The sequence below is a fragment of the Kwoniella bestiolae genome, chromosome 2 (assembly GCF_000512585.2).
Source record: "Kwoniella bestiolae CBS 10118 chromosome 2, complete sequence".
In the NCBI taxonomy this organism is placed as follows: Eukaryota; Fungi; Basidiomycota; class Tremellomycetes; order Tremellales; family Cryptococcaceae; genus Kwoniella; species Kwoniella bestiolae.
Window position 1 is genome coordinate 2,877,250 of NC_089242.1, and position 13,597 is coordinate 2,890,846.

Sequence of the window (13,597 nt, forward strand, 5' to 3'; positions counted from 1 at the left end):
TTCGTATTCGTACTTTTTCGGGATAATTGATACGTTCTTTCTCTCACGGACCCCTCTTGATACGAGGTTATGCACAAAGTAATGCAATAATAGATGCCTCCACAGTATAAATCGTGCTTCGATCAGCATAATCCACCATGGTACTTAGCAGTCAGAGCAAAGGTCGGAGCATTCAACGACTTGTCTGCATCCAGCCATGGAAAACAACAGACTAACGGGACTAGTTCCTCTCGAGGTATACTAACCCTCATATTCGCTAGCGTTGTGAATCGAGATCCCTCACGATCGATTCGATGGATTTCACGATTCCAATAATACGTGTCATCCTGTCCAGCTTGTTGTGTCAGCTTCAACAAGCAAACTTGAATACCTAGGTGACTATGACTTTACACATTGCGGATTGCGGCACGGAAAGGAAAACAGAGAAAACAAGCTATTGCCGCACAGGAAAAGCGGCACTTGGGTTGGCATTTTTACTGTTTTGGGTAGAAATTGAAAAGGTTAAAATCTGCAAACACGGATGAAAGGCGTCAAGGTTCTGGACCTTCTCGCCCCTACTGTACCCACCAGACAATCACCTTATCCGATAGGCTCTGATTCTTGATCCTCGGCCGCAAGATGAGGCAATCGATGTTCTGTACGCAGCATATGAATGCGATGCATCGACTGGAACCGAAATACGTCGAGTCTCTTGTTAGGATGCATGGATGGACTTGTTGCAATTTTACCATTACTTCTCTTTTTCATCTCTTTCTTCCATCTTCCTCCGGTTGCATGACCTGCTCAATCGTCTCAACATAAATCCGCGATAGACAGGTCGATCGAACGTGATCAAAGCGTGAACGGATCCAGCATTACACCGTAAACCGGCGGAAAAACAGGATCAAAAGGATTTTACTGGTTAAGGAAAAATAAAGCCTCGCTTCTCACGTCATTTCAATTGCCAAAATCCCAATCCCACCGCGGAAGTCCTTATCAAAGTTTTCGTCTTTGCTCCAACCATAAAGTACTCCCACTCGTCAGGTTTAGCTTATTTCGGTTCCTTAGCTTTGTGCTTTCTTTATCAATTTTCAACTCGTCTCTAATCGATCGTCTTTCTCTTTCACCTTGTCATCACCATCGTAACATACTTCCATATCGACCAAACTGGCTTTCAGAACAGACATTAGCATCCTTTGGACTAGTACCGGGCCGGAGTGCGGGATATACCGACGTACAGAGCAATTGCCGATCAGACTTTCTACCAGGATAGATACACCTTATCTGGTGATACCTCGCCGATCCATCTCTTCCACACAATTACTCCAACCTTACAGGTCATCTACCATACACCATGCCTTCCCGTTGGCACCCACCCGGGTTCACCTCCTCTACACCTGGCTCAGCCAACTCCTCTCGACCCTCCTCTCGAGCATCCTCACCTACCAGAAATGGCCCAGCATCCCGACCCTCTCACATCACCTTACCCGGACGACGACGCGAGGGTACAGTAGACTCTGGTGATCCATTATCGGACTACTTCTCGGGGTCGTATGGCAGTCATTCCGGATTAGATACCCCCAGCTCGGCATCTGGTTCAGCATGGGGTGGCCTCATGACTCCCAGTTCCTCTACACCGGGGATGATGACTCCAGGTGGAACCTCGCACGCTCCACATATAGAAATCATATTGGACTCGGATCACTTAGTGATGCGGGGTGCAGGAGGGGATATGAACCCTGCGTATCTATCGGGAAGGGTTGAATTGGATTTACCTCAAGCTATCAATCTGAAAGAGTTGACCATGCACATGACGGGAAAAGCAAAAGTGCAATTCTCAGATAACTCGGGGTAAGTGATTGTGTTCTCATCGTCCTGTCGTTGGGGATATTGATCGTCGCTGGGGATACTGAGACTAATCCCTGCACTCCTCCTCACAGAACCTCCTCGAAGAGTCACCATTTCACCCATGTATTCACCACTCACGACTGGTCTTTCCTCCAAGGTGGAAAAGGGCACGCCCACACGCTCAAAGCAGGGCACCACAGCTTCCCCTTCTCCTTCATGCTCAACGGCAACCTTCCCTCCTCACTTCGTACATACTCCAGCGACGCCGTCATCGTCTACAAACTCCGTGCTACAGGTGTTAGAACAGGGTTCGCCAGTAACGTTTCCACCCAGAAAGAATTCACCCTCACTAGAATGTACACATCTGATGCCCTCGAGTTCACTCAGACCCTCGAGATCGAGAACACCTGGCCTGGGAAAGTCATGTACTCCCTCACACTCCCTTACAAAGCCTATGCAGCTGGAGACGAGATACCGGTCAACGTCAAATTTATGCCATTAGCCAAAGGAACTAGAGTGACCCAGGTGACATCGGTCTTGAAGGAATATACCTTAGTCCACACTCGGCATTCCTCTCGACCCGAAACAAGGGTTTTGAGCTGTATCAAACATGAGATGCGTCAAGGTAGAGCCGTAGAGGTCGCTCGAGAGCCCGTTAGACCCCCTTCACACTGGTACGAACCGCCCTCCGCCAATCGGAGTCTCACTACGTCCCGACAATCTAGTCCTGCCCAGACGCCTGTTGTGGGCAGTCGCGCGAGATTGGCACCGACATGGGGAGACCGACCTGACGATTCCTATTTCCCTGCTCCCGCTGCCGATGCCAACGGTGATGGCAGTGGTAGTGGAAATGCTCAAGCTGGACCATCCAACTCGTCAACCCACGGATCTATCTCGACCGAAGAGACAGATATAGAAATAGGAGATGACGAAGTCAATACCCACTTCACCATCCCAGTACCCAAATGGGTCACCCCTTCTCACGCTATTCACCCGGTATTTGTCACGCACAAGATCAAATGGTCATGCTCCATCTCCAATCCCGACGGACACGTATCAGAACTTCGATGTGCATTACCAATCTTGATATTGGATCATAGTCTGTACGACGAAGCTAGAGCCGCAGGAGCAAGTACGAGGGGATTATTATTCGGACAAACCACTGAAGAACCTCAAGTCGACCTTCCAAGTTACAGTAATCACGTGTACGACCGAATCGCCATTGCCGATTCCGCTACCACCACTTCGGGATTCATGCCGAGGTCTTTACAAGCCACTCCATTACCATCCCCTCACGACGATACACCCCCAAGTAGGAGTCGACCCCCTTCTCGACCCGCTTCGCCCACAAGACATCAGAGTTACGGTGCCACCTCGACGTCCTCTCGAAGTGGCGAACCAACACCTGCGACGGACGTTCCCCCAAGAAGACAATTGAGTCAATGGGCAGACAGCGAGTTGCTGATGTCTTTGGGGGCACTACGAACCCACTCCAACGAAACTTCTCCGAATGCTACTCCCCCCGACTCTCGTGGTCCATCCCGACCACTAAGCAGGAGAAACTCTTTCACCAGATCCGGACGAAGTAGTAGGACCGGATCCAGGGCGAATTCCAGAGCTTCCTCACCTGAGAGAGGGTCTCATAGCAACCCCAGCTCCAACCCCGGCAGTTATGCGGAAGACTCTCACGTTAGACCAGGCAGTGAAAGGAGGAATACCGGTGGATTGCATTCCCTCTTCCACCTTCAGAAGAACATCCGGCCTTTATCGCATCTAAGCGGTGGTCGACCAATCCTAAAATCTTCAAACACGCAAAATCACAACGATAGTATACCTCGTAACGCTTCATTCTCAGGCGGTCTGAGCAGCTCCCATTCCTCGACCAACGGAACCAACGGACACGAGAGATCCCACGTATCGTTCGCGCCTCACGCGAATGTCGTATCGGGTAACGGCCCACCAACATTCTCGATAGGTGATCCAGATGGCGAAGGAGAAGAGGAAGAGGAGGAGGAGGAAGACCCGCTATCTAGAGTACCGTCCTACGCTATAGCCTCAAGAGGTTTCTTGGGCGGTGGGGTCGTCCCGTTAGATGTTGCTTTGCCTACATATGACGCTTCGGAGGACATGCAACGCACGAGAAGCGCCACGGACCTCACGAATAGTAGTGGTGGGTTAATAAGGCCTAGGAGTGACACCGCACTGGTTCAGCTGGGTGCGCAGGCTGCTGCTGATGCGGAGGAACGAGCGGGCGAGGAAGGTGGTGCATAGCATTGACAACGAGGATATAATGGGAAAGTCGACACATACATATATATAGACATAGACATACAAGCAATATCAAGTCTCGCATGCATACATTGTAGTAGGACTAAAATCATTTCAGGTGGAATGGCAGAGCTACAGCTCTATAATGCTCGTGTACCAAACCTTTCTGCTTCAAACAAGGCGTCGATGTGACTTAGACATGGCTAGGACAGTAGATGCATCTACTAATGGGACTCGTTGTTCATTATATCTCATTTTGCATAACCTGTTTTACATATTTGTTTGTCGTAATTTACTGGATCACTCGGAAAGGAATGAATCGAAGAGCCCTATTTTACAGATTCAACTACAATATGCGATTATATACAGGATACAAGGAACGAATTAAGGCTTGGCTAGATGGTCTACATCTGCTCTTCTATGCAGATCTTCGTGAGAAAGAATAAGAAATGTGTATTTGGGTGTACCGTATCTAGATGGGCTGTGGATGGAAGAAGGATGATCGTTATCGATGATCGTTGTGGATATGATTCGTCACCCGCGTTTCGTTGATGGAATGAAATGAAATGTAATGGTGGCAAATATCCTGTTCCCCTAACCCCTCATCGCCCTCTCCTTCTCCTCTCTCTCCAACCTATCAATCTCCCTCTGCCAATAAATAACCCCATCAGAAGCCTTCCTCCTCTTCTCCCTCCTCTCCTCTTCCTCCTTACTGTTCAACCCTAGTCCCAGCACGACATTCGGTACCTTCCCATTAAGATTATAGTTCTGCAAGGGATTACTACTAAACGACATGGACATAGCCTTCTTAGCTCGATTCCTCAGTCCCCCTTGTCCCCCTTGTGCCGCCACCGCCCCCTCGGTGGGTAGACAGGATTGTACAGGCGATGATCTGTCCAATTCGGCCAATCGCTTGATCTCGTCCTTGGCGTTCTCGAGACATGCCTTTGCGTGCCCTAGTGTACCGGGAACCAGACCCAGTATGCGCTCGGCCTTATGAGCGAGGGTAAAGATTCCCTCTGTGGAATGGTGGTGACGGGGCGGAGAAGTTGATCTTGCTTTTTGGAGATGACGGGAAGAAGGGATGGATATAGGGTGTTGTTGCGAGGGGGTGACTGGTCGTGAGGATGTGTGGGAGGATCGTGAGTCTGATGGACGGCGGGTTAGCATGACTTGATGAAGCGAAGGCAGCAGGTCATATATGGCTCGATCAAGTCGTATATGGTTGAGTGGCGAAAAGGAAAGAAGTAAAAAGACTGGAAACACAGGGCAGAGAGGAGTGTGTATACAACTTGGAAAGGCGGTGTGACTGGTTTGGGAAGGGTACACACAGGAGACAAGTTGACGAAAGGTATATCCTCTATTGAATGGAAAAGATCAACTCACCAGACAACTCGTCCATATCCTCATCAACACTCATAAACTCATCCTCATTCTCACTCTCCAGCTCCTCCCTTCTACCTCCGCCACGTCTATACGCACTCTCATTCGACCTTCTACTCCTCTCGGTCTCCTCCATGGGTGATTTCTTGGACTGACTTCCCTGGAAGATCGACGTATCGGTGAAAGGAGATGAGTCGTTGGAGTATGAGTAGTTGAGTTTGCGTAGGGATAGGGATCCGACGGTGGTCTCGTACATCCCACTTGACATTTTGGGGTGTGTTTTGATGGGATCGGTGGTGGTGATATCCAGTATCAATACAGTTGAAAGAGATTATAGGTTGATTGACCAGTCGTATATCTTTTTTGCTTTGAGTCGCAGGTGGGACAGTCCCAACTTCTTGCTTGAAAGAATTTCTATCTGGAATCAGAGGAGGAGGTTGATGTAGAGGATGAAATCACTCGTTTGATTGTTTAAAGTAGAAATTCGGTTGGAGTAAATCTTTTCAAACAGGATAAACCTACACACAAGGGGAAGAATCCTCTCTCAGGGGCCGTGTGTGTAGATAGATGAGTGACACAAAGGGGCAAGGGGGCCGAGTTTGAAACTCTTTTTTCTCGTATCTGTAAGATTTAGAATTAAGAGGTGATTTGCAGCGTGAGAGAGAGTAGGCGAGAATGGTTTATCGTTGAAAGGGGTAAGAGGACGATAAAGGAACGAGAAAGGATGTATATCGTTCGCGGTATGAAGTCCAGTCCCGTATGTGTGTGATCCCTAGTATGGGACAGGTCACCTCGGTGTGGGGATTCGGTTCCGAGTGAATGACAATGGAATAGAGCAGAATGGGTTGTAGAGTGGTTTGGGAAAAGGTAATCCTTGTGAGAGTATTTGTTTGTTGAGAAGTTTGTTGGGTAGGTAGATGGTGGATCTTGTATGGGAGGAAGGGACAGTGGTACTAGTATTTGATAGATTGTTGGATGGTGGGACACTTCCTTTGTCGTCAAGTTGGATATACAACGATACCTTAGGTTGCACTATCGATCCTTCGGTTTTGGGATGTACGTGCGTCAGTCTAAATGGTAACTGATCTTAAGAGCGAAAGGTGGAATGGATGTAGGGAGAAAGAGAAGAATAGAAAGATCTGAAATCACCTCAGAGGAGGTATATATACGATTAGCGACATAGCACAGACTGATTGTTGACAACGTATTGGTTTAGCGTACCGCATTGATGCTGCGTTTTGATCACTCGTTAGATCGCTTTGGTCGGTTCATCGCTTGGCAATTTGATTGTTTTTTGATCATCAACAACAACCAGGTCATAATCGTGTGACTGCTGACTGTGGAGTGGGAAGACCAAAGTGGGGAGGGATAGAGGGATAGATTAGCTCGTTTCATGTATTCGTATTGTGAGATGAATGCATTGTTCATGCATGCCACTGTGAACATCGAGGCATGATGTAAGCGGCTATGCATTCATGCAGATGAGGTCCCATCATCACTGCGAGGAGGAAGATGGGGAGAGGAACACCTAGAATGTTTTTTGATGTTTTTGATGTTTTTGACCCTTGTTTCATGTTTTCGTTTTTTGTTGGCATCTCACCCCGTCTTCATGTCCGTTCTTTCATCTCGTCTAACACTTGCACTTGTCCCTGTTCCTGTTGATTGGTGAATGAGCCGATGCATACGGATCAAGAGGGTGAAGGAACTCAGGAGGTGTATATCTGAGTATGCATGGTATATTGTGTATGTTACATGTTGTATCCCTATCGTATTGCAATCTGTGTCAGAACCGTAAGATTGTAATTTTCCACAACAAGCACGAGGGACTTACCTGAGCGCAGTCTATTCGTACCTTGGCTTCTAGCAACTACTCATCTATCTGTCTAAGATTGTTCTCTATCCAAGCTGGATTAGGGTATATCTATAGATGCACGAATATCCAGACCCATCAGCGATCCTGTGAAAGTGTGTGATGTAATCCAATTGACTCACTCTAGCCAACACCTTCCCTTTGACCATGGCAATAGGCACAGGACCATATTTCCTCGAATCCGTCGAATTACTAAGATTATCACCCACAAGCCAAACATGACCCTTGGGCACCTTGACCCATTGACCCTCTCCATTCCTCTTTGGTTTTCTCATCAGCTCCTCATGCGAAATATGACTGTTCTCATCGTGTCCTTCCAACTCTATATCCTGGGGTACATCCACCATAAATCCCACACCGGCATTATCGATCCATTTTCTCTGATTACCCCTTCTAGGCTCTATCTCTATCAAGTCACCTTCAATCCCCACCACCCGCTTACAGACGGTCTGACTTGGGTCCATGGGTGACGTCGCGACTACCACATCTCCCCTCTTAGGCCTATTTGAACGCGTGTGTTTCTCGCTGAATGGCGACCAGTATGGTAAGGGCGATACCAAGACACAATCACCATGCTGAGATAGGGTAGGTAACATTGAGAATCCGGTGCATATCCTTAGCTCGACTAGGGTGGTGGAGACTAGGTGGAGAGTAGCCAAGATTTGGATGGTCCGGATCGTGGTGGGTAATAATGGCGGTGGACGATATCGTGAGAAGACATTGCGTAGTCGGAAGTAAGGGCTGGCCATATCGGATGATATGCCTTGTGCCCGAGTACGAGGAGTGTCGAGCGTGTTCTGTAGGTGATAGTATAGTGATGCAAAGCAATTATCGACATTCAACATCTTTTGGACTGTCTACTTTCTGACGATCGTCGGATGAAATCCGGAGTGCGCCGTCAACCCCGATTTAGAGTATGAGTATGAGATTTACGTTTGTGTCATATTCAGAATTACATCCTGCAGATCATCCTAGGCAGCACGCATGCTAGTCTTTTCGCAACTTCAGGCGAGTCATGTAGATGCAGTAGCTCCAGCATCTCCAGGGGAGTCATTACACGAGTCAATGATGCATACGTACAAGTACAACAGCAATGAGGGTGGACGTTTCAGGTTGGTGAGCGGGCCTGGTGGAGGATGAAAGGATGAATAACGTAATCAAACGTCAATGATTGCGAGCAGCAATCTACTAGAAAACACCATTAAATCAGCATCCAGCAATCATCGCATATGTATACAATTCGCCTTGATACATTCACCTTTGTCATCATACATATCATTATCCTATCTTATCATAAGTAGCTGATCCGATGCTCACTGTATCGTCCTCAGTGACTATCCCTTCTAAACCACGAAATCGACCGACCACTTGATCACACGAACTCCGAGACATCATCATGTCATCACCGCCACCCAATAACATTGATCCTCACAACAACCAGCCTACGTCGTCGAATGAGGGCAGTCAATCACCTCAAACCAACAATGAAGGATCCTCATCAACATCCGCACCGCAGCATCACTCGCCACTCCCCTCCATTTCATTCTCCATAGCCATGCCCGGACCCGTGCCACCAGCACCGACTGAAGGCCAGAATCCCCAGCCGTCGGGGGAAGGAGCGAACCAGCCTCCGAACGAAGAAAGGAACAATGGTCAACCAGGCTCTCAGTTCCTCTGGACATTCACCATACGTCCTGACGATCCTCCTCCTGCGCCGCCGGGTGAGAGTACCTCAGATGAAGGTAATGCTCAAAATGGGGAAGGCCAACAGCAGCGGCCAAGGCCCACATCCCAAGCACCACCTTGGATCTTCCCACCTTTCCTCAACTTCTTTATGCCTTTACGGACAGAGCCTCAGCCCAATCCTGAAAAGGCCGCTGAGCTTCTACGATCATTACCGACGGTCGGACGAAGGCTGTTGATGAGGGTTGATAGGATAGTAGCTGCGCAGGAGACTGATGTTCTGCCAGAGGAGAAAGGGTGGAAGTGCGGTGTATGTCTGGAAGGTCTTAGCGCGGAAGAAGAAGAAGACACAAAGGACAAGGGGAAAGAGAAGGAACAGGACGATTCGCGAGAGATGAAAATCGATGGAGCGGAAGGAGAAGGAGCCAAGGCGGATGAGAAGAAGAATGGAACAGGAGTGAAAGCGTTGCCGTGCAATCATTTGTTCCACGAGGAGTGTTTGCAGCCTTGGTTCACTACTAAACACACTTGGTGAGTAGTGTGTCTCTCAGGTGTTCAGCCTCAATATTAACATCAAATGTCGAACATACGCTGACGCTTTAATGTCGCTCTAGCCCCTCATGCCGACTCGATTTAGATCCTTTGCAAACCCTCAACTCCCCCACCACACATACGGATACCCCCAGACCAGGTCAGACTGGATCAGGTAGAAGATCACCGCATCCTTACGCCAGAAACCCCACCGCCACTTCAAATACACCTTCCACCGAGGCCAATGCAACGGCTGAGACTGGGAACACTGGAGAAGCTGGTTCACGGAGATTGTTCAATCCCGGTGCTGTTCCTGGTACTATCCCCTCAGTTGGATTATCCGAGATGGGCAATCCAGCTGAAGACGATCGACCAACAATTACGTTCATTTTCTCTGGATCACCACCTCCGGGGTTCAACTTACCCGGTATGCCTCCTCGTCCGACCACTCAAGCTCCCAGTTCAGCCGAACCAAATGCTCAGCCTACCGGTTCACTCGCTCCAAACTCCAATTTGCAGGGTGATAACCCAGAGGCACCTGGACAAGCTGAGACTACAACTACACAAGGTGGGACCGACAATACTTCTCAGCCTGCTCCGTCTACTCCTGGGTCAGGATCGTTATTCGATGTCCCCACATTCTTCTCGTCTCCCTTGCCCATGGGTAGTCGAGCCAGTCCCAGTCCCGCCCCGGACCTCCCTTCTCTGATTCACCCAATACCTCCCACTCTCCCGGCTACAGTGCCCCCTCCTTCCTCTTCTCAGGCTGAACAGCCCAGCTCCGCGCTTCCACTATCCCCAACGACTATCCCCGCTCCTCCAGCTGCGAGTAATGCTTCTACAGACCATACCCTGGGAGACAGACCTCGACCGGAAAGACGACCTCATATCACCATAATCCGCCGAACACCTTCTCCTGCTCCCGGAGGTCTTCCTCCTCCCGGTGCAGGATTGGGTTTGGGTAATCTGCCATTACCCCCTTTCTTGTTTCCCAATATCCCTCCTGGATTTCTGGGTCCCCATCCTGGTCAAATCAACAACAACGGCAATAACCCATCTACTGATGCTGTGGCCCCTCCGCACAGACAAGGGACACCGACACCGGCACCAGCACCGTTCGTCCTTCAATCGCTTGAGTCTTGGACGGAAGAACGTGAGAAAAGCCTAGGATGGAGGTGCGATGCTTTGGAATGTATCTTTGCGCCACCCACCTCTGAAGATGAGGATGTGGAGATGGCTGAAGACAATAATCCAGATGAAGTCGAAGGGGATAAAGAGATGTTATCGATTTATTCGACATTACAACTACCCCTCACATCTGACCAAGAACGAGAAGAAGAGAAAGATGGGAAGTTTGTGTTGATGGCTTGTCCGCATAAGTGGCATCGAAAATGCCTGGAGATCTCCGAGAGATCTTCTGGAAGGTTATTTGGAGGTGAGGGGGAAGACGATGGGAGGATCTGGGTTAGGTGTGAGAAATGCAGGAAGGATGGTTGGGTCAGGTCGAAAGCACAGCAGAAGGAGGTTGTTGCTTGTGATGCACATGGAGAGGAGGGAGGGGAGGACGATGAGGAGTATGCACCTAGCGAGAGGGAGGTGGAGAATCTCGTTAATTATTAAACATCGAATCAATCGAATAGATATAGAAGGCAAGGAAAGGACTGAAAGATAGACCAACTGCTTGACTGCGTACGATAAACGGATGACGACTCCTGCTTGGCAATTTGATGGTAGTAGAGATCCCAATTAGGATTGAGCGGATTACTTCATTGATGAAGCACTTGATATCTTCACCAACATCATTTTAGACCGATAGAGTGAAGATTCCTACCTCATACCATCTGTAGCTATACTGTATTTTAGTCTGTATCATATCATATCATATCACATCTATTCATACAATGCATAGGATTCCTAACGATTCTTGAGTTATGCAATACCTTTACAACCTATCGGACAAGGTGTCCATTCTTGATAAGATAACCTACGCCATCCCTTTGCTGTGGGCTCTCCTGTAGAGGTCGCACAATTGTCCGTCATATACGACTGAGGCTGCTGGGATTTGGGTCTGCTGAATGTTGATCTCTGTTTTTCAAGTACCTATAGTAGTTGATCAGTAATTGCTATTAGAAATATTCATGTATATGACGAAACTCACATTTTCGAATTTCTTCAACCTCTCTTCCATCTTGTCCAGATCGCCTTGGTCAGCAGAGGGGTCGATATCCATCTGTATTTCTAACCCTTTCAGCCCTTCTGCTTCTTCTTCCATCGCTACATCAGGTAACAGATCGTCTAGGTCACTGATCCTGGAGTGAGACGCGCTACCAGACAGTATCTTGAACAAACGACGAACACTGGTACCACAAGAAGACAAGAGGATGTCAGTGAGACAGTCGAGAGGTTCAGCGATGACACTATGTCATTCAACACTCACACGACATCATCGTGCAATTCCAGCATAGCAGCTAATATCCTCTTGAGCAACTCGTCCTTCTCATCTTCCATTAAACGCAGCGATCCTTCCTGTTCGGTCTCGGAGTTGCTCCAAAAATGTATAAGCCATACTGCCAGATTCCACCTAAAGCTCTGCCCATCCTTCTCCCTCTCTTTGGTATCTCCATTCACCGTTACGTTGAGACCGGAGGAAGCCTCATTCAGCCAATTTGGGTTCAAGAGGATATCCAGTATCTTCGATGATAGCTGACTCGTCAAGTCGGCATGGGAAGTGGATTGCAGGTGTAGTAAGAGGGGTAGCCAGATTTTCAGAGAGGGTGTGGTGGGGGAATGTGATGTGAGAAGCGTTCTTTTCCTACTCGTCAGAGGAATAACTCTCCGATCAGCTCAACTATGATTATCACCAATCTTTAAGAGATACACCTACTGCACGGAAGACGGTACCAATCCTCCATCCCCAACCAAGACCCCAATGATCAAGCCCAGCTGACTCCCCTGTAAGGACCCTTTGATCTTGTTCAATTCCAAAGCAGATTGATCCTGTTCCCTCACTTCTTTCTCCCTTAATCTGAATTTGATCACTTTCTTCCATTTCTTTATTAACCCTTCTACACGCTTCTCATCCGCTTTCATCTGTTCTAGCACACCTGGAGGAAGGTGGTTGGACGAAGAAGATGAGAGGAGGGGTAAGAAGGAGTAGTAGTGTAGGTACGATATGCATGATAGCAGGGATTGATGGAGGAGCGCTAAAGGGGGGAGGTCCTCGTGGGTCGCTCGGTGTCGTAGTGAGATCAAGGAGGGGGGGATTGAGAGGGATGCGGCTAGGTGGGATATTGGTCGGGCGTATGGTCCTGTGTTGGGTGAAATACGGTTAGTATCTTGTACACGAAAGTGAATAGCATTTCATGAAGGGATGGCAAGACTCAAAAAAGTCATACTGGTTTGAAACTCTTTCACCAGGAGGAATGATCCTTTCGAGATTGATAGGTTGAACACACAGAACTCACCGTTCTGTAGGGGATCGACTAGACCATTGATAAATCTGACGATAGCCATGCCAATCATCATCCTCGATCTCTGATTCTCTTCTACACCTTTTGGAGGGTAGGGCAGTAGCTCGACAGATACCAGGGAATGTAATAGGTGGATGAAAGTGGGACAAGAGGGTGACGAGATGTATACGCTCATCTGCAAGCATCCAATCGATCAGTACAGAACCTTCCTGTCAGAGGTCACAAGGATACAACAGGAGAGAGAAGGATCGACTGAACTCACCCTTGCTAAACCCCTTCGCCTCGAGTGTTCATCCGCATTAGGCGCAAAGAGCATCTCGTACAGCTCTTCAAGTTCGGACCTTGATGACCATGGTGTTCTTTTTGGTGCTTTCATGGTGGTTGATGTTGTCTTCGCTGCGCTTGACCCTGGAGTGGTAATATCGTTTCCCGATGAATTTTCCTTCTCGGATCTTCTGCTTGTTCTGATTCGATCAGTGATACCAATAACTAGATGGACAGATGGAGATGTTGAAAGTGGAGGATATCACCCCCCGAGACAACTGGATTTCTGAAATTTGGTTCC

At 48.4% G+C, this 13,597-nt stretch overlaps 5 protein-coding genes across 5 annotated transcripts; 2 read left to right on the top strand and 3 right to left on the bottom strand.

Annotated features, from left to right (window-relative positions):
- Positions 1-1,333: 1,333 nt before the first annotated feature.
- Positions 1,334-4,098, top strand: I302_104227 (uncharacterized protein; the record flags this gene model as incomplete). Its single annotated transcript, XM_019189593.1, has 2 exons — positions 1,334-1,830; positions 1,920-4,098. 2 exons carry the CDS (start codon positions 1,334-1,336, stop codon positions 4,096-4,098), a joined length of 2,676 nt encoding a protein of 891 aa, XP_019049155.1.
- A 591-nt stretch (positions 4,099-4,689) lies between these two features.
- On the bottom strand, positions 4,690-5,746 carry I302_104228 (uncharacterized protein; the record flags this gene model as incomplete). Its single annotated transcript, XM_019189594.1, has 2 exons — positions 4,690-5,243; positions 5,482-5,746. The coding sequence occupies 2 exons, from the start codon at positions 5,744-5,746 to the stop codon at positions 4,690-4,692; spliced, it is 819 nt and encodes a 272-aa protein (XP_019049156.1).
- Positions 5,747-7,345: 1,599 nt separating this feature from the next.
- Positions 7,346-8,097, bottom strand: I302_104229 (signal peptidase I; the record flags this gene model as incomplete). Its single annotated transcript, XM_019189595.1, has 2 exons — positions 7,346-7,399; positions 7,471-8,097. The coding sequence occupies 2 exons, from the start codon at positions 8,095-8,097 to the stop codon at positions 7,346-7,348; spliced, it is 681 nt and encodes a 226-aa protein (XP_019049157.1).
- Positions 8,098-8,744: 647 nt separating this feature from the next.
- On the top strand, positions 8,745-11,182 carry I302_104230 (uncharacterized protein; the record flags this gene model as incomplete). The annotated part of the gene is made up of 2 exons (XM_019189596.1): positions 8,745-9,562; positions 9,646-11,182. 2 exons carry the CDS (start codon positions 8,745-8,747, stop codon positions 11,180-11,182), a joined length of 2,355 nt encoding a protein of 784 aa, XP_019049158.1.
- A 309-nt stretch (positions 11,183-11,491) lies between these two features.
- Positions 11,492-13,408, bottom strand: I302_104231 (uncharacterized protein; the record flags this gene model as incomplete). Its single annotated transcript, XM_019189597.1, has 6 exons — positions 11,492-11,662; positions 11,721-11,919; positions 12,000-12,374; positions 12,447-12,870; positions 13,027-13,207; positions 13,295-13,408. 6 exons carry the CDS (start codon positions 13,406-13,408, stop codon positions 11,492-11,494), a joined length of 1,464 nt encoding a protein of 487 aa, XP_019049159.1.
- Between the last annotated feature and the right edge of the window lie 189 nt (positions 13,409-13,597).